At 53.6% G+C, this 18,311-nt stretch overlaps 2 protein-coding genes across 3 annotated transcripts in view; both read right to left on the bottom strand.

Moving 5' to 3' along the window:
* Arhgef17 (Rho guanine nucleotide exchange factor 17) overlaps nucleotides 1-9,688 on the bottom strand; it is a 62,926-nt gene extending 53,238 nt beyond the window's left edge. The window contains exon 1 of the mRNA XM_090348388.1: nucleotides 6,180-9,688. Coding sequence (XP_090204514.1) covers nucleotides 6,180-9,368 — 3,189 coding nt within the window. The 5' untranslated portion in view covers nucleotides 9,369-9,688. The remainder of the gene's footprint in view (nucleotides 1-6,179) is intronic.
* Nucleotides 9,689-13,389: 3,701 nt separating this feature from the next.
* On the bottom strand, nucleotides 13,390-17,822 carry P2ry6 (pyrimidinergic receptor P2Y6). 2 transcript variants are annotated; one of them, XM_090349104.1, is made up of 2 exons: nucleotides 17,740-17,822; nucleotides 13,390-16,248 (listed from the first exon to the last, which is right to left on the bottom strand). In XM_090349104.1, exon 2 carries the CDS (start codon nucleotides 16,212-16,214, stop codon nucleotides 15,225-15,227), a length of 990 nt encoding a protein of 329 aa, XP_090205230.1. In that variant the 5' UTR covers nucleotides 16,215-16,248; nucleotides 17,740-17,822; the 3' UTR covers nucleotides 13,390-15,224. The 2 variants fall into 2 exon arrangements, with proteins under 2 accessions (XP_090205230.1, XP_090205229.1); XM_090349103.1 differs by lacking the exon at nucleotides 17,740-17,822 and adding an exon at nucleotides 17,056-17,078.
* Nucleotides 17,823-18,311: the final 489 nt, after the last annotated feature.

Below are 18,311 nucleotides of genomic sequence, written 5' to 3'. Positions count from 1 at the left end.
CTGCCGAGGAGCCTGGAGTACCTGTGGTTCTGACAGGGGAAGAAACTATGCCTCACAGCAGGGAGATGATGACACTGGGCTAGATCTGGCATCTGATTCCCAGCACAGACTTTCATGAACTCTAGCAGGACATCCCTAGTGAACTCCAGCTGCTAGAATGGGCTCCGCTGGCCTGGTCAGGGCCCCAGGCCCATGCCTATCACGGACTGGGGCTCACTCACTGCTCAAATCCTAGCAGCCTGGCATTTCCTCTTTGCCTCTGCCCACTCTGGAATGCCTGAGAAGCTCTGGGAGCTGAGAAGTAGAGAGAGAGAGAGCAGGGTCTTAGGGATCAACTCCCACAGGGGAACCTCAGCTCCAATAGGCTCATGCTTCCCAAGAGACCTGGGGCCCCCATTTCATGGTCTGCCAGTAAGGCGCCAGGCTGCCCGGGCACATTTCCCAATAAGTGAGCCAGGGCTACAAGCCCTTCTGGGAAGCATGGGCTCCCTTCCCCCCCCACCCCTCTCCCGCCCTGTCACTGCCATCCCTGCCAACTCTACTCAGTGGGGACTCTATGGGGCCAGTGTATAGCCTGGGGGTCAAGACCACCTAGGGCCAGAGGACCTATAAGACATGGAACTTTGGGAAAACCTTGGTGGCTCTAGGCCTGGTCCTTTACCCACCTATCAGAGACAGGCAATGCCTCCTAGGCAGGGATCAGATGGAAAGACAGGGCTGCCATGGATGGCAGAGCTCCTGGTCTCAGCAGATATACATGTTGGAACTAAATGGTGATATAAGGTGGAACACAGAATATGGTGCTGTCACATGCCTCAATAAGGCATTACAGTGGCTCTGCAGTCTTAGCCTTTAAGCCAAGCTGCTGTAAGTCTAGAGGGGTGGCCATGCAGCCCACATTCTCAGTCACTCTGGAAGACTGGTCATTCTCCTTGCCCACCACTCTAAGCAACCTCTCCCCCAATGGCTAGCCATGGGAGCTGAAGAAGCTGGGTGTTCACTTGAGTGCTAAGAATCTGGCCACTTCAAACATATGTAGCAAAGCAGAAACCTACAACCAATACTACCTCTGCCCGGTCCCTGGCTACCATTATCACTTGCCCAGATTGCTCCGTGACTGACTTCACTGCTTCCACGCTACACCCTGCAGTCTACCCCACACAGCACAGAACAGACATAGGTTAGCTCAGAAGCTAACCTACGCAGAAGCTGTCCCCATTGCCTGTATCCCTCACTTGGAGTGGATGCAAAAATCCTCCTTCTGGCTCTGAGATCTTCCTCACTCTGGCCCATAGCTTCCCTTGCTTCTCTGACTGCTTGCCCTCTCCAACCACACCACTATTATGTCTGCTTTTCAAACACCACAGGCCCTGTGCAACAGCAGTTGCACAGCATTCCTCTGACTTCTTCCAGGCCTATGCTTGGATATCACCTCCTCTCAAAGGCCTTTCCAGACCCTTGATGCAAAACAGCGCCCAACCCTGTCATTCTCATCTCCTCTACTCTGCTTTCTTTTTCTCCTCTGCCCTTTCTGCTCTAGACAGGTGACCTCACTAGTCTGAAAGCTCTTTAAGGGCAGGCTTCAGGGGTTTTAGGTGCTGCCTCCTCACATGCCTTATGCTCAGGCACTCAGCATTTGTTCAAACATTGAAGAAAGCATTATCTTAGCAAGGCCACCCACTTCTGAAACAAACTCTTACTGCCTACAACCTGCTGCCATCTATCCCACTCCTAGCCTCTGCTCATGCTGTGCCTCATGCCCTCCTAAAACCCGCCCATCTCTTCCAGTTTTCTTTCTTTCTTGTTTCTTTTCTGTCCTTTTCTTTTTGTGTGTGTGGTTACTGGGGGAACTCAGGGCCTGGGGTTTGTCCCTTAGTTTTTCCACTCAAGGCTGATACTCCACTACTTGAGCCACAGCTCCACTTCTGACTTCTATTATTTATTTATTTATTTATTTTTGCCAGTCTTGGTGCTTGAACTCAGGGCCTGGGCACTGTCCTTGGACAATTTGCTCAAGGCTAGCACTCTGCCACTTGAGCCACAGCTCCACTTCCAGATTTTTCTGTGTATGTCGTATCAAGGAATGGAACCCAAGGCTTCATGCACGCTAGGCAAGCACTCTACCATTAGGCTATGCTCTAGCCCTGACATCTGACTCTTTTGGTGATTAATCAGAGATACAAGTCTCACAGACTTTCTTGCCCAGTCTGGCTTTGAACTGTGGTCTTCAGATCTCAGTTTCCGGAGTAGCTACCATTTACAGGTGTGAACCACAGGCACCTGGCTTCATTTCTAGTTTTGAAGGGTGAGACCAAGTAGAGCTTCCTCCCAGAGGCCTCCTCTGAAGAATCCCTGGTCTAAAGTGCTTCTAGATTCTAAGCTCCTGGGTGTTGTCTCAACTCCCAGGCAGCCTGAGGGTGTCTCCACCCCACTGCCACAGCTTGTGTAGCTGGAAAGATCACAGATGGGAGGAAAGCAAGCAGGAGGGGCAAGTGCCTATACTGGGAGAGGAGGCTGGGGACAGGATTAGCAGCAGTCTCCCAGACCCAGCTGGTCCCGGAAATGTAGGGGCTGGAAAATGTCACACTCAACTCTAGTCCATCCCCCAACCTTTCATTCCTGGACTGCACTCCCTGTAGCAGCCCTGGGTCCTCGGAAAGGAGTGGGCAGTGGGGGGAGGAGGAGGTAGGGAATAAACAGACGAAAGGGACAGCCCTTCTGTCTGTCCTCCTCCCTCCCACCCTCCTCCTGCTAGGTGACAAGACATTTAATTATAGATATTTGGTACCACTCGAAATTCCAAAAGTCCTAATTGCTTCATCCCCTCCCCCTAGAACCATTTTATACACACACACACACACACACACACACACACACACACACTCACCAGCAAAGAGCTAAGAAGTGGGAAGAGAATGTCACCCCCACAGGTTCCCTGCCAAAGGGGAGCCTGAGACAAAAGTGGTTGAAAAGTAGCAGCCCAGGCCCTCCCAGAGCTAGGCATGCTGGTGCTGGGGGCAGAGGAAACACGTCTGCTGGGATAGAGGGAAGAATGAGATCAAGTCTCTGGCACTTAGGCCAGTTCTGCCTGGCCTTGCTATGCAACTAGAAACCCAGAATTCTCCCTCTCTGGTTCTCAAAGTTCTTCCCATCCCAGCTTCAAGCCCTGGCAAATTAAATAACCAACCATTATCATAGTATTCAGGGAAAATGCAGGTAATGCCTCCAATTGTCCCTACCCAATGTCTCCTCAGATGGCAAGCCAATCATACTGAGAAGGGTTTGAGATGGCTCAAACCCTTTACATCAGGACATGGACATATTAAGAGGCTGACATGCTAGAATTTGGGGTGGCTCTAACAGTCTGAGAGTTGATGCTAGCACACTAAGATTTCCTTGCACATAACTTAATAAATGTAAGGTGTTACCATTGTCATTCTAAAGATGCTTAAGTTGCATGGAATTCACCCATCTATCTATGATTCTGAGAAAAGTTATGTCCTGTTTCTAGATGTTACAGGTGCCGACTGGGTATTAGGTACCTGAACGCAGAAATGGACTTCAAGACTCTGTTCTGTAAGGCCAGATAGGGAAAGCCTTGGAAGGAAGGATCAGTTAGGCTTATTTGAGCCTAGGTAGAAGAAACCAAGGGTGCTGGAGGCAGGGCAGGGGGGCCTGGACAGCACATTCCCAAACAGGTATTCTAGCCTACATGACTCAGTACCTCATTCCTGTGTCCTCCACCCCTACAGAGAGGCAGCCTGCCTCTGTTCCCTCCACCCTCATCTCTGAGCCCTCCTTTTTCCAAGCCTCCCCTATACAGCCTTAAAACCCAGTCCTATATCCTGCTGTACAGATAAGAAAACTAAGGCCCAAAGATGTCTCTATCCAGGTCCAGAATGAGAAGCTAAGCAGGGACTGGTACCGCCTAGCTAGCAATGGACTCTGGGCTGGGAGAGAACCAAGTGCGAGAGACTCCACGTAGCTCAAGATCAGGTCCAGTATTTCCTCAGAGCCCTAACGGTCCCCCTCCCCCTGCCCACCTTCAGGCTCTCACCTGGGAGCCTCAGGCTGGGTGAGCACTGGCTTCTACACCATAAGCAAAGTGTCACAGCTCCTCTTGTCCTTTCTTATTATAGAGCCCTCACCACACCATCTCTACCCACACTACGGAAATCCTGACTGGAGCCCGAGGCCTAAGACAAGAGAACATTGTCAGCCCAACAGAGATCAGCAAGAGGGGGGGCGGGACAGCTGTTCCCCATCTTTCTGAAGCCAGAAAGAAGGGGACAACAGGAAGGATTTAGGCTAGCAGATGGAAGAACTTCCAGGCTTTATGAGTGGGTGTGAAATGAAAGGACAGTGAATGTCTTAGGAGCCACCATCACTGTGCCAGTGCTCAGATCCCAGGGGAGGAGGGGTAGGGAGGAGGCCTGGCTATAGCTCAGTCACCAAGAGGGAGGGGGTAGGGGGAGCTGAGCTTGTTCTTTTCTCTCTTGCCTCCTTGGAAGGGAAGATTATCCTATCACTATCCACCTGCCAAACATAGACCTTATCTCCACTTTACACAAGGGGAAAGTGAGGCACAGAATAGGGATGTGACAGGAACTGGATTATGCTCCAACCCTGCTCTTTTAATTACACACTCACCACTTTCTTTCCCCTAAAGGCTGAGAAGGAGCAGCAAGCTAGGCCTGGAGAAGTGGGAGGACTGTAATGGGCAGAGGCCTGGAAGTTAGAAAAAGCCTCATTCAGGGCAGGGAGGAGCTTGTGTATGGTCAAGCAGTCCTGTGTCACGTGTATTACACTCCCCAGGAGGTGGAGGGGTAGCAGAGAGAGTGAAGGGAAGGGGAAAGGAGCCAGCTTTGCAAAACCTCCGCTTCCCCCATGGTGTCAATGCCTTCTCCTGGGAGCACTCCCACCAGGTCCCCCAAATCTCTTTCACCTCCCATCCCAGCCCTTCCCCCACCCATACACACACAGCCAGCAGAGCAAGGGAAAAAAAAGTTCAGAAGGGACTCCTGATCTGCCGTCCCCTCCCCCACCTTCCAAAGACGGAACTGGCCCTGGAGTTTCAGGCTAATCTAACAGGTCCTCCAAAGGTCCAAAATTCCTTCTCTTCCTATTCTCTAACTTTGGATTCTCCAGGCAGCCTCCCAGAGGAACACCAGAGCCAGAACTGGGAAGGAGGGGTGGGGGAGGGGGATAGAGTCAAAGAGAGAAAGAGACAAAGGGAAAGAGACTTAGAGGGGCCCCAGCGAGCCCTGGGAACTGGAGTGACCAAATTAGTCCAGGGTTTAGGGTTTCCTAGTTTCTCAGTCAGGAACACAGTGGGAATGAAGGCTAAAATAACCCTGGGCTACCCCTGAGCTCGGCCCTGAACCCAAGAGCCTTGAATCTTGCTTCCAACTCCCATCCCAGGGAATCCACTGCCAGGCACCGAACTTAACCCACAACCCAAACTCCAGGAATAGCTGAAACCAGAAGGGGTTGGGTAAGGAGCACATGTAAGTATACAGGATAGAGGACAGTGCCTCAGCCATAACCCACTCAGGCACTCCAGCTAGAAGCTCCTCTAATTGAAGAGGGGAAGCTCTGGTGGAACTTAGGCCCTTACAAGGCCTCAACCCACACCCAGTCTTCTCTAAGCTATGAGAAAGATAGGATGCCACAGACAGCTCTCTAAAGGAAGTCTTGTGTCTGCCCAAATTGCCCAGGCCTACAAACTGACTTATACTGTGACCTGCCACAGGAAAGCCAAGTAAGGAAAGGCAAACACATGTCAACTGTGGGGCCCTGAGCTCAAAAGTGCAACAAAGGTTGGGCAGCAAGCCTCGGAGAAAAGTGGTGCCATCGTTCTCATGCCTCCTATGAGTTTACACCTAAGAATCCTACTACTGTGTCTCCAAAACCAGTCCTGAGAAACATCCAAAAGATGCCCTAAGAAGCTTTATAATAGCCCCCAATACACCTTGGAGCAAACAGGAACCTTTGCCACTCACTGAGACTCCTCAGGGCCAGAGTCCTGTGTCATTAAAACTCTTCCAAACTGTGTACATTTCAGAGAACCAGCAAGCACCCAACTGAATACATGAAAAAACATCTTTTACCAAGTCAGTTCCTCAAGCCCTCCTGTAGCCCACCCTGCCACCCTTCCCTCCCCACCCCCAAGGACTTACCACCTGTGGTTTGCTGCAACACTTGCTGGCTGGGACAGGCTCTTCTGGAGCTCTAGCTGCCTCTGGAGGCTTGACCTCAGCAGGGGGCGGTGCAGCAGGAGTCAAGCAGGGCAGGTCCACAGGCCCTGGTGCAGGGACCTCACCAGAGCGGAGGGTCAGCATGTATTGCTTGGTGACATCCTCGAGGGATGGTGCCTGCAATGTGGGGTGAGCTTGAGGAGGGAAGCCCACGGGCTCTGGCACAGCCACAGGGGGTCCAGCAGAAGTTGGAGGCTCGGGTACCACAATAGGTGTGAAGGTGGCAGGCACGCTGGCATGTCGAACATGTTTGGAGGAAGACCGGGTTCTAGTCAGACTATCAGTCTGGTCCTGACTGCCCTGCTCTCTCCGAAGCTCTTGGTGACTACTCCGGGCTGGGCGCTTCTTGGAACCTCGGCGGATAAGCCGAGGGGACAGAACATCTGCCAGCTTGGGATCAAGGTGGAAACCATGCTGGGCAGTGGAAGGGGCATGTGGGGCCTCAGGCAGAACCCGCTCAGACTGTGCCCGACCCCTGGAAGGACTAAGGGTTTCTGGCTCTGCCCGCTGTTCTGCAAGGATTGGTTCACTGCTAGAAGGTGGCAGCATGGGCTCAACTTCTCGGATGGGCTCTCCTCCAGGACCCTCAAATCCAGGCCCAGTCAACTGGCCACGGCGACTTGGGTCACTCAGCGATTTCTTCTTGGGAGCTTTGCCAGCAGTCCTGTCCTCCCCCATGCGTCCCAAAGCACAAGGTTCCTGAACAATACTCTGGATGACCTCCTGATAGTCTTTACTCTCTTCACTGCCCACAGACCAGTCACTGTGACCACTGGTCAAGCCCTCATCCACAGCTGGGGTGGCTGGAAGTCCTGTCTTGGAGCTCAGTGAGCCCAGGAGGTTGCTGTCCACTGAGAACCCAGAGGGCTCCTCGGAGGTAGCAGCCCGGTGTCGCTGTGGAATCGGGTCACTTAGAGACCTGTAGGCCTCACTGGTCTCCCCATTACTCAGTTCAATCCCACCAGGGCCTGAAGGAGGTACTTTACGTCTCCTTCGGAGGGCACCTGGTGTGGGAGGAGTCTCAGGGGACACCAGGGACCACCCACTCAGGCTGTCCTCTGTGCCAGGGCCATGATGGTTCGTCTGGGCTGAAGATGAGGAAAGAGGTCGCCATACTCCAGAGGGAGCCAGGCCACAAAAGGCTGCACCCAGAGGCTCTGGGTCTGCTCCAATGCCTTCATCTGTCAGGTTGGATTCAGGGACTGAGAGCTCCTCCTGGGATCGCTGCCCTCGGGTTATGTCTCCTGCCCACTCAGGGCTTCTAGGGGGGATATCACTTCCATCATCCTGCTGAGCTCCCATGCGCTGGATCTTCTCAAAAACCTGACGGGCCTCCTGCACATACTGATCCTGGACCACCAGTGGCAGGGAATCATCCTCTGCCTCAGGACCTGACAGGAGCAGCTCAGAGGAGCTGGGCTTCAGGGCACTGGTGCGAGTGGGTCGTCGGGCCATGGGCTTCTCAGAGTAGGTAAAAGACTTTGCTCTCCGAAGGGTGGCAGTTAATTCTTTGAGTGTGGGGCGGATGCTGGGTGATGCTGGGACTTGGGAGGGCCCAGGGTCAAGTTGCTCCACTGGGCTACCTGCTGATGGCAGGTCTCTGCCTTCTAGGGGACTACTCCCAGGGCCACCACTGGGCTTTCGGACCCTCAGCTCTGAAAGGTCTGAGCGAAGGAAACTGAGCAGCGTCAAGGTCTCTGAGGCGATATCTGGATTCGAAAGGGACTTTCGCTGCCTGCTCTTGTCCAGCTCCAAGCCTCCATCTCTCAATGCCCTGGTGGCACCCACCTGTCCCTTGGTGCGGGCCCGAGACTGGGACCGCAGAAGGAGCCCTTCCCCGGTCCCAAAACTAGGAGAACGGTATATGCCCCAACCCCCAGAACCCCGGCTTGACCACAGGTCATCGTCTTTGAGAGTCTCCGTGCTAGAATAGCGGCTACTGCCCCGGGAACCCGCGGGGCTGGCCAGGTAAGCTGGAAAGCTCACCTTGGCCACCCGGAAGGCGCCTCCCACAGTTTCGGACATAGGCCGCAGGCCCTCCTGGGGACCTGAGACGCAGGGCTGCGGGCCGGTATCCCACTCCCGGGGTCCCTCCTCCATAGGAGCTCTTGGTGATGGTGGAGGTTCAGGGCTCCTGACTCCCCTAGTGGAGTCCACGCTGCCCGGATTTAACCCATCACGGTCAGGCCTGCGGTCCTGATCCAATAGGGAGCTTCCAGGCCTGAGCCCCGGCCTCCCCCTCCAGCGGCGGCCGCCCTCACCGTCTCGGTCCTCGTCACTGCCCGAGGAGTGGCCGCGGTGGTAGGCCGGACTCTGCGCCCTAGGCTGTGGCGGCGGGCCCTCCTCTTCCTCCTCGCTGGAGCTGGCAGCTCGGCTGCGGCTGACAGGATAGGAGGAGGCGATGGAGGAGGAGGAGGAGGAGCAGGAGGCCCGGGCCCCGGCCTGCGGTTGGGAGAAGCTATGCCAAGAATGTAAACCATCCGCCGGACGCTGCGCCCGCTCCTGCTGCTGCTGCTGCCGCCGCCTCCCCTCGTTCCCCGGTCCGGACAACGGCCGCGCAGAACGCAGGCCAGCCAAGGGGAAGCACGTCCGAGGAGGGGGCGTCGGTGGCTGCCGGGGCTCCCGTGCCAGGGGCTCCCACGCGGCACCGTCGGGGCTGGGTGCCCCCGGGGCCTCAGAGTCCACACTGGGCCGCCTGGAGCCAGGGCCGCCAAAGAGCTTGCGCATCTCGGTGACGCTTGGCCAGGCCCCACGAGTAGCGCCTTCTGCGGCTTCTTCCGCGGCCCCGGGGGAGGCACCCCCGTCCCGGGCCACAGAGGGATCGTCGTCCAGATGCGGCGCGTCGAAGCGCCGGGAGAGCTGGCGCACCGAGGGCGAGAGGCTGCGGAGCGGGCGCGGCTGCGCGGGGGCGGCCCGGGGCCCCGACGCCAGCTTGGACACGCGCCGGGAGGGCTGGCCCGGGACTGCCGTGGTCGGCCGGCACGAGGCCCGGCGCTGCAACCCAGGGGTGTCCGTGTCCTCTTCTCTAGGCCCGGGTCCGCCGCTCCAGCGCTCCAGCAGTTTGAACGAGACGCTGCGATAAAGTGGGGCCCGGGGCGACCCGTCCGCCATGGCGGTGGCCCTCACTCCGGGGGGGCTGGCCTCGGGAAGCCGCGGCCAACCCCCCCCTCCACCCCTGCTCCGAAGGAGCGCAGTGACTGCGGTCCGAAGGCCCGAATCTTGTACCCGCAGCGCGTGCGCGCGGGGTCTGGAGAGGAGGGCGCCGAGACTCGAGCAGAGGTTTAGCTGTCGTGGATCAAGTTTCTGCAGCCTTCGGGGGCAGCGGCTCCATCCCGGCGGCCTCTCTCGCCTCAGTAGCGACCCCCAGGGCCAGTCCTCCTCTCCGTCCGAGGGGCGCGGGGCATAGCGGCCCGGCGTGGAGCGAGGTGGGGCGGGGGGGGGGGAATCCCAGAGCTCTGTTCCACCTCTCTGCTCCCGTCCTCTGGCGGCTGGCCGGCCTCTCCTAGCGCTCCCTCTCCAGCTCCAGTTCCCTCCCCTGGGCTGCTAGCTCCTCGCTCCCTTTTGTTGCAAATAAACTTTGCGGCAGAGGAAAAGGGGCGGGGGGCGGGGCCTCGCGCCCAAAAGAGGGGGTGGGCTCCGGGAGCGCGCGAGGCTGGGAACACGAGGGGGGGGGGATTAGGGAGGAGCCGAAGGAGAAACTAGACGCTTGAACGCTTCTTGGCGGTCAGGACCCTCGGAAGTCCCTCGGGGAGCTCCGTCGGTCTGGCTGCCCCTTCGGGACTGGTTAAGACCCTGCTTTGAGCGTGGTCAGCTCCGCAAACGGCCTCGGTAGCGCACCCACTGTGGCTCAAGCCTCTTTCACCCAAGGGGCCCCAACATGGCAACCTCAGCCCCACGAACTCTGAGTACACACCGGTACTCAGGTATTCACTGAAACTCTCCTGCCGGGGGAAAGGGGCGGGGCCCCGCAGGGCTGGGGGGGCTGGGGAGCCGTGGGCGGGGCAGCCGGGCCGCGCGCTCCCAGCCTCTGGCCACACCTCTTTGCTCCACCCTCCGCGGCGAATCCCGCTGCGCCACGCCCATGTCCCGCCCCGCCACCTTCCGAACGCCCACCCACCCCACCTCCCTTCGAGGTCTGTCCACCCTCCTCCCTCCGGACCAAGCCCCGCCCACACACCTTCCCAGATTCCACGGTCCCCGCCGCGCCCCCCCCTTCCCCAGGGTCCGCGGGCCCTCTTCCTAAAACTCCGCCCTGCGCCGGGTCTCCTCCTTTTCCCTCCTTGTGCTGCGGGGTACGTGGCTCTCATGCCCTCTACTGGTCATATCCTCCTGAGCTTCACTGCCCTGGACAAAGCCTCAGCCACCGCCATCGACGTCTAGTTTAGACAGCTTTATTTTCAGTCGTTTCCTTGTCCCCTTAGTGCACTGTCCCTCACGCACAAAAGGATCCCACTCGGACTGGAACAACTTTGACTTTTCAGGGTCGAACACACTCTCACCTGCGACTTCTCCATCCTCCTGGTCAAGAAAGGTGACTTCCCACCCTCACCTGCCTTTCTTATGGCATGCTTGAGCTCTTCATCTGAACGAATGGCAGTTAATGGAATGTCTCTGCTGTGTGAGTAATGTTTGGTTAGTTTTATTTAATCCTCAAACCACAGCTAGGAGGTATGTCTTATTGGAGAGGTAACTTTAATGCCCAAATCAGGAAACAACCAGCAGCTCCTGCTGGGATTCAGATTGGGATTTCAGGGCCTTCAAATGCCATGCTCTTCCAGATAGCCTTTCCCAGCCCCAGATCTTGCTTTAAAGAAAAGAAAAGGTGCTCATGGCTCACTCCTGTAACCCTAGCTACTCAGGAGGCTGAGATCTGATGATCGAGGTTTGAAGCCAGCCCAGACAGGAATGTCTGTGACACTCATCTCCGATGAACAGCCAGAAAAACCGTAAGTGGTGCTATGGCTGAAAGTGGTAGAGTACTAGCCTTGAGTGAAGAAGCTCAGGGATAGTGTCCAGCCCCTGCGTTGAAGCCCCACGTCCACCCCTCCCCCCAAAAGACCAAACACAACAACAGAAAGTTCTCTTTCCCTGAGACCCCCAGCAGCAACCCTCTGTCAGAGCTCAATCTCCATGGGACTAGAAGACAGCCTTCACTGTCCCCTACCCATTCAGCCCTGCATCAGCCTCCTTCAGAACCTTCTGTGGTTCTCAACCAGTAGCCACCCCAGTACTAGCCCACAGGAAGGAGAGCTAGTGTGCTCTCTCTCTCTCTCTCTCTCTCTCTCTCTCTCTCTCTCTCTCTCTCTCTCTCTCTCTCTCTCTCTCTCTCTCTCTCTCTCTCTCCTGCTCCTCCAGCAGTGCCTTGAGGCCAAAGGTCCTCCTTCCCCTGAGTTGAGTTGAGACATGTTCTAGTAAGGCCCTCACTCAACCATGGCTTAGCTTTGCCTCAGGGAAACTTGGAGTGAATCTAGTAAATTTCTTTTCGCTTGGAAATTAGTGGTCAAGGAAGAGCTCAGATGGAGCTTATGCCTTTCTGCCCTGTCTTTAGGCAGATCTCTGCTTCTCTAGGCCTCAGATGCCTTGTCTGAAAAGTGAGGAGTGGGTCAGGTTTCTTTTCTGACTTCCAAGGGTGACCTCTCTGACACTGAACTCAGACTCTTATTTTCCTTAAAGTCTTCTTTCTTTGATTTTGGGGCATGTTTTAGGAGTATAGTGGGAGGAAATCTCATTCAGGAGCCTGTCTTTCCCATAATGGAATATGCACCTTTTCAAACTCCTTCATACCCTCTTCTATTTCTGCTTTTCTCCTCCTTATTAGACTGTGTCTATGTAGCCCAGGATGGCCTCAAACTTGTGATCCTCCTACCTCAGCTCCAGAATACTGGAATCACAGGTTTTCCCACCATACCGGGTTATGTTCTGCCTTCTGATCATTTCAGAGACAGAGATCCTTATTCCATGTCACAGATGGTGGAGAAGAGTGGAGACTCAGGCCACAGGTTCCCAGAGTCCTTGTGGGCTGGACACTGAGGTGAGCTGGCTGAGGTGGGAGAGTATTTAAGGATCTAGGCTGGGCCTTGGTTCAAAAGGAAGTCAATCAGGATATCCTATGTGTCCAAGGAGGCCTCATACTCAAGCTTTTATAGTCTCAGATGAGACTATATAAAAGAAAACTATTCTGCTAGGGGCTAGGAGTATTGGGCTCAGTGAACAGGGGAATATTGACTGCTAATATTCTGAAACCAGGCCTATCCCTGCCCAATATACCCCCACCTTTTAGCCTTAGGCTCCCCATTTATGAGCCCATTCCTTCTGACAGCCTTGAGCCTTAGATAAGGAATTAGCTAAGGAGAGTTGACCATCCTTCAGACTAGCTCAGGTTCTCTCCTCTAACCCTAGCACCCAGTGTCTTTCAGCCATGACCATCTCATAAGCTTTTCTCCCTTAGGATCCATTGTCCAGCAAGATATCTGGCATTCAATAGGTGCTGAAGCCCCTAGATAAGAATCTAGGGGCCAGAGTATGAAACTGGGCCATCTCAAAGGAGTAACAGAATGCCTGCTACACAGTGAGCTAGAGAGGAAGGTGCTGGCTGCTGCAGCTGGGACAAACCCAATGCTCTTGTCTGTTTCTGTGTGGAATGGAAATCTCCCCAGGATGGGCCCTGATTCCTGATTTCTTTCATTCCCCAATCCTGGGTCCCCCTATCCTGGCTCTCTGTCCTCAAGTGACAAGACTTGAAGGTCTTTGTCCTGGGAGATTCTCCCCAGGACTGACCTTCCTCAGAACTATCCTCTTCCATTTTTTTTTTTTTTTGCCTACCACTTCCACTTTCACCCCTTCCTCCATGCAGAGACCCCCTCCAGGCTTTTGTCTCTGCATCCTTGTTCCTTTCTGCCCTTCCATCCACCTTCTCAGCCTCAAGCCACACCCGCAGGCCATGTCCCCTTCTCTAATGACGCCTTCAGAGATGTTTCCAGACCTGTTACTTCCCTAGGCTAGACTCTGATCCCACCCCAACGCAAATCACTGCCCAATTCTTCACCTGGGTACACCAGGTGAGACCACAATGTCACAAAGAGATTCGTTTCAGCTGTGGGTAACAAAGGCCCAAAAACCAAATATTAAAAAAAAACATTTATTTCTCTCCCATGCAAAAAAGTTCAAATTAGGATGGTTGGTGACCCAAGCTGCTCACAGTTTCTGGCTCTACAAGCCATAGAAGGAACCAGGCCCTCATGGTTCATGACAGTACTCCAGTTGTCCCCTCTGCCTTAGAAGCAACAAGAAGGCACAGGGCCAAGTTTGTTGTTTTGTTGTTTTTCCTAGGATTTTTTTCTTGCACTTACAGGTTTCTGGTGATTAAGTGGAGATAAGAATCTTATGGACATTTCTGCCTGGGCTAGCTTTGAACCTTGATCCTCAAATCTCAGCCTCCTGACTAGCTAGGATTACAGGCATAAACCACCAGCACCAGGAAAGTCATTAGTTTTTGATACAGGGTCTCACTATATAGGCTAGGCTGGCCTTGAACTCTCAGTATCCTCCTGACTCACGCTGGAGTTACAGGTCTGTACCACTAGGCCCAAATGCTAGGAAGAAGATAGAGAGGGTCTCATCTCTAAAGACACCACCTAGTGCTAGACATGCTCCTTTCATGCAATATTAAAGTGCCCTGGGACACTTTGCTGTTACTCTGTGATCAGGAGTAAGAGGCCTGTATAGATGCAAGAGAGTTCCAGAAGTGAAGTTTCCATCTTCTGAAGCCAGTGCTCAGCTAAAGGGAAGGACTGATAGTGTGGCTGAGGTCCAGCTGCCTCTGTCTTTCCTCCCTAGGTCCACAAGGTGGCAGGTGAAGTAAAGGAACGCAGACAGTGATGCAGTGTGGGGAGGCACCAGGGTACCAAGTGGGTTTAGAGGCTCGCGTTTCCTAAGGATGGAGCAGGGTAGTTGGGCCCTTGAAGGATGGGGCTGAAAGAGCATCAGGGTATCTCTGGTGCAGAAGGTAGTGGTACAGGCCAAATCCTGAGGCTGTGGAAGAGGCAGGTGAAGGAGAGATGGGGTCTGGCTTCCTAATATCTGATACTCTGGTCTTTATAGCTTCTCTTCTGCATACCTTTCTGCACACCAGCCTTTTTCCAGGTTTAACTATGCCTAGCTCTTTCCCTTTCTTTTCCATACTTTCATACAAGGCTACAAGGCATCTTCTCCAGGACAGACACACAGGAGATAGACCCAGGCAGCACTTCTGTCTGAGGCTCTTTCCCGTACCCTTGAACATCTGGTTCTCCTGACCCCTCTGTACACTGCTTTTTCCTGGCTTTTGTCTGTCACATCCCTGATACCACTCGGCCAGTGTTGCTGGCTCCAGCCAATGGGAGCCTGCATGGAGCAGGGCTGGGGCTGGTTTTCCTAAGGTTCTGGAAACACCCAGGCTTGAGCATCCAGATATTACTTAAGGTTTACTAAATGAGGATATCATTCCTGTCCACCAGGAAGCACATATACAACCCTCAAAATGCAGCAGCTCCAATGCTCCTTCCTGGAAGCTCTCACTTCCCTTTCTCATCTTCTCTTACCCCATTTCATTGGTAACTTCCAAAGTATGTATTACAGTATAAAGTACAGTAAGGTACAATATCTCTATTACAGTACACTCACTCTAGTTCTGTGAGCAGCTTAACCACAGGTTTCTTAACTTGATGGCTGATTGGGAACTTCTGGAGGGCCAGGTCCAGGCCTGATGGTCTTTATCTACACATACCCTGGTCCAGGGAGAGGGTTCAATAAATAGCTTGTGGGATTCGGGCGGGGGGTGTCTGTGGGTGGCCTTACTCCATGCCTGAGAGAGCTAAGTTTTAACTGTCTCCTTGGAATTTGGAGGGGTGGTTGGGGAGGGGAGTTCAGGTCCTCTGGCCATCATGGCAAATCCACAGCTGCCCAGGCCTAGGGTCCTCGCCTGTGGGTTCAGCTAGGTCGCCGTCGCTGCCACTTGGCTGTGAGTTTCTGGAGGAGCTCGTGAGGCCGCCTGCGGAACTTCTGCTGAGTGAAATAGAAGAGGATGGGGTCCAGCACGCTGTTGGCGCTGGCAAAGGGCCGTGTGCCTTTGTAGGCGGCGGCAAAGGCCTCTAGCACTGGGCAGGAGACACCGGACGTAGAGCGCACAGCCAGGTAGGCTGTCTTGGTGATGTGGAAAGGCAAGAAGCTAATGACAAAGACAGCGGCCACCACCACAGCCATGCGGGCTGCCTTGCCACGCCTCTCTCGAGCCACCGGCCCAGCTGGGCCATCATGGCGGCACAAGCGGCGAGCCAGAAGACAGTAACAGGCCAGCAAGGCTGCAAAGGGCAGCAAGAATCCAATGACTGTGAGGGCCATGCCATACGGCAAGTAGCGGGTGGCCAGTGCAGGTGGGCTCAGGTCGTAGCAGACTGTGCGATTCCGCTGGGTGCCAGTGGCAGCAAATACAGCCGTGGGCAAACACTGGGCTGTCACCACCAGCCACACGGCTCCACACACCAGCCAGGCAGCACGGCGGCCCCCACGCTTGTGCCAGGGGGCCAAAGGGTGGCAGATGCCCAGGTAACGCTGGAAGCTGATGCAGGTGAGGAAGAGGATGCTGCCGTGTAGGTTGGCATAGAAGAGGAAGCGTACCAGGCGGCAGGCGAGGTCACCAAAGGGCCAGTGGTCCCGCTGGGCGTAGTTGTAGATGAGCAGGGGCAGCGAGCAAGCATACAACAGGTCAGCCAGGGCCAAGTTCAAGGTGTACACAGCTGTGCGGGTCAGGGCCCGGCGGGATGTACAGATCTGGGCGATGACACAGATGTTCAGGGGTAGGCCGGCTGCCAAGACCACTGAATACACGGGTGGGAGCAGCAGCCATTTGAAGTCTTCTCGGTAGACGCAAGAAGTGGGTGGCAAGTTCAGAACCTGGATTGTGTCATTGTCCCACTCCATGGCTGCCCAGCTGGGCCTTCTACACTCGGAGAGCCTGGGGGAACAATATATAACCTGTGAATGATATGTTCACTATGTATCCAGTTGGCCTTGTCTCTCTCTGGGCCTTAATCTCTCAAGCTTTATAAGTAGGGTACCAACTTTGTTATCTCCTGTACTTACTACTCTAGGGCCTGCACAGTCCCCACTGTAAGGAAACATGGAATACTATAGAAAGAAATGGACCCATGGGCTGGGTGCCAGAGGCTCACACCTGTAATCCTAGCTATTCAGGAGGCTGAGATCTGAGGAAGTTCAAAGCCAGCCCGGGTCGGAAAGTCTGTGAGATTCTTATCTCCAAGTAAGCATAGAAAAAGCTTGAAGTGGTGATGTGGCTCAAATGGTAGAGTGCTAGCTTTGGGCAAAAAGTTGCTCAGAGACAGTGCCCAGGCTCAGAGCTCAAGCCCAGGACTGGCCAAAAGAAAAAAAAAAAAAGGAAGAAAGAAAAAGAACTGTACTTATTACTTATGTAACTGAAACCCCTTATGTAGCCTTTTATAATATAGCTATTAAAAAATAAAAATCAAGGTCAAAAACTAGTGGCTCATACTCATAATCCTAGCTACTCAGTAGGCTGAGATTTGAGGATCACAGTTCAAAGCCGGCACAGGCAGGAAAACTCATGAGACTTTTTTCTTTTAATCTCCAATTAACCACCAGAAAAACCAGAAGTGGCATTGTGGTTCAAAATGGTAGAGTACTAGCCTTGAGCAAAAGACTACGGGACAGCATCCAGGCTCCAAATTCAAGCCCCACAACTGACAATAAGTAAATAAATTAATAAAATTAAAATTAAAATTACCTTCCCAGAGCACTTCTATTCATCCTTCAAAATCCTGATTAAATGTCTCCTCTGTTCTGTTAGTGGAAGTTGATGACTTAGGTTTAATTGCAATTCTGCTACTTATATTATCTTGGAGTTAGTGATCGAGCCTCTTTTCTTTCTTCTTCTTCTTCTTTTTTTTTTTTTTTTGTTGTTGTTGATTGTAGAGCTTGAACTCTGGGCCTGGGTGTTGTCCCTGAGCTCTTCAGCTCAAGTCTACCACCCTACCCTTTGAGCCACAGACCCACTTATAGTTTTCTAGTGAGAGTCTCATGGACTTTAGTGTCCAGGCTGGCTTTGAACCCTGATCCTCAGATCTCAGCTTTCTGAGTACCTAGGAGTGAGTAGTACAGGTGTGAGCCACTGTGCCTGGCTGTGATCTAGCCTTTCTGAGGCTCAGTCTCCCCCATTTGAGCGATCAATGGGGGAATATTGTGCCACCTCTCAGGAATCTTCTGTGGTGAACAGCACTACATTATACCACCCAGGGCTTCCTCAGAGCTCCCTGGGACCTGTAGTTGTGGGGGATTCTGCCTGTATTGTACAGGCCAAGGACCTCATGATAAGTGCTAGATTTTCTGCTTTTTTTCTCTGTGTCTTAGAGCCAGGTCTGAAGTCTGGATTAACTGTTTTTTAACCCAAAGGAGTATAGCAGTCACATACCAAGAGCTCACTGGCAGCAGCTTCAACTTCTGCAGCTTGAATTTTGCCTTCTAAAGCCATGGTTGGGTTTTGTTGTTGTTGCTGTTGTTTGTTATCTGTAAAATAGAGGAAAGAAAAGACTTAGGAGTTCCCTAAAACCTCTTTCCAAGAGGCCTGAAAAAACAGAGGCAACTCAAGCAAAGCCATGGGCATTACCGTGCCCCCTGGTGGCCATAGAGAAAATAGTTTCCTCAAAGGCAAATGGGTGAAGCTCACAGAAACAGAAATCCAGACACCTTGAGGGGCAGGAAGATCAACACAATTAGTGAATTAGAAGCAGAGCCAGAACCAGGACCTCTCAAGCCAGTTCAGAGGAAATGCTCAGTCCATAGTCCTGAGAGGTGGAGGTTACAATGTAGCTTCAGAGCTAGGCAACCCTGAGGGGGTGGGGATATTGGCTCCCCTGCCATGCCAAGTGCCTAGTTACTCATCTTTTCTGGTCTGGTGTCATCAGTAGTAAAATGTACGTGGGACTGACATGTGATTGTACCCTGTCCTTGATACTACCCCTCACTGGTTCAGAATGAGTTTGG

The sequence above is a fragment of the Megascapheus bottae genome, chromosome 16 (genome assembly GCF_031878675.1).
Source record: "Megascapheus bottae isolate mThoBot1 chromosome 16, mThoBot2.hap1, whole genome shotgun sequence".
Classification (NCBI taxonomy): Eukaryota; Metazoa; Chordata; class Mammalia; order Rodentia; family Geomyidae; genus Megascapheus; species Megascapheus bottae.
This window is presented reverse-complemented; position numbering and strand designations above follow the sequence as displayed.

What these genes read in the sequence shown, in the direction of transcription:
- P2ry6 (XM_090349103.1), bottom strand. Translation starts at nt 17,078, where the DNA reads ATGAATAGAAGTGCTCTGGGAAG. An exon ending in AATAGAAGTGCTCTGGGAAG is followed by an intron (nt 16,249 to 17,055) that starts GTAATTTTAATT and finishes TTGTTCCCCCAG; the next exon opens with GCTCTCCGAGTGTAGAAGGC.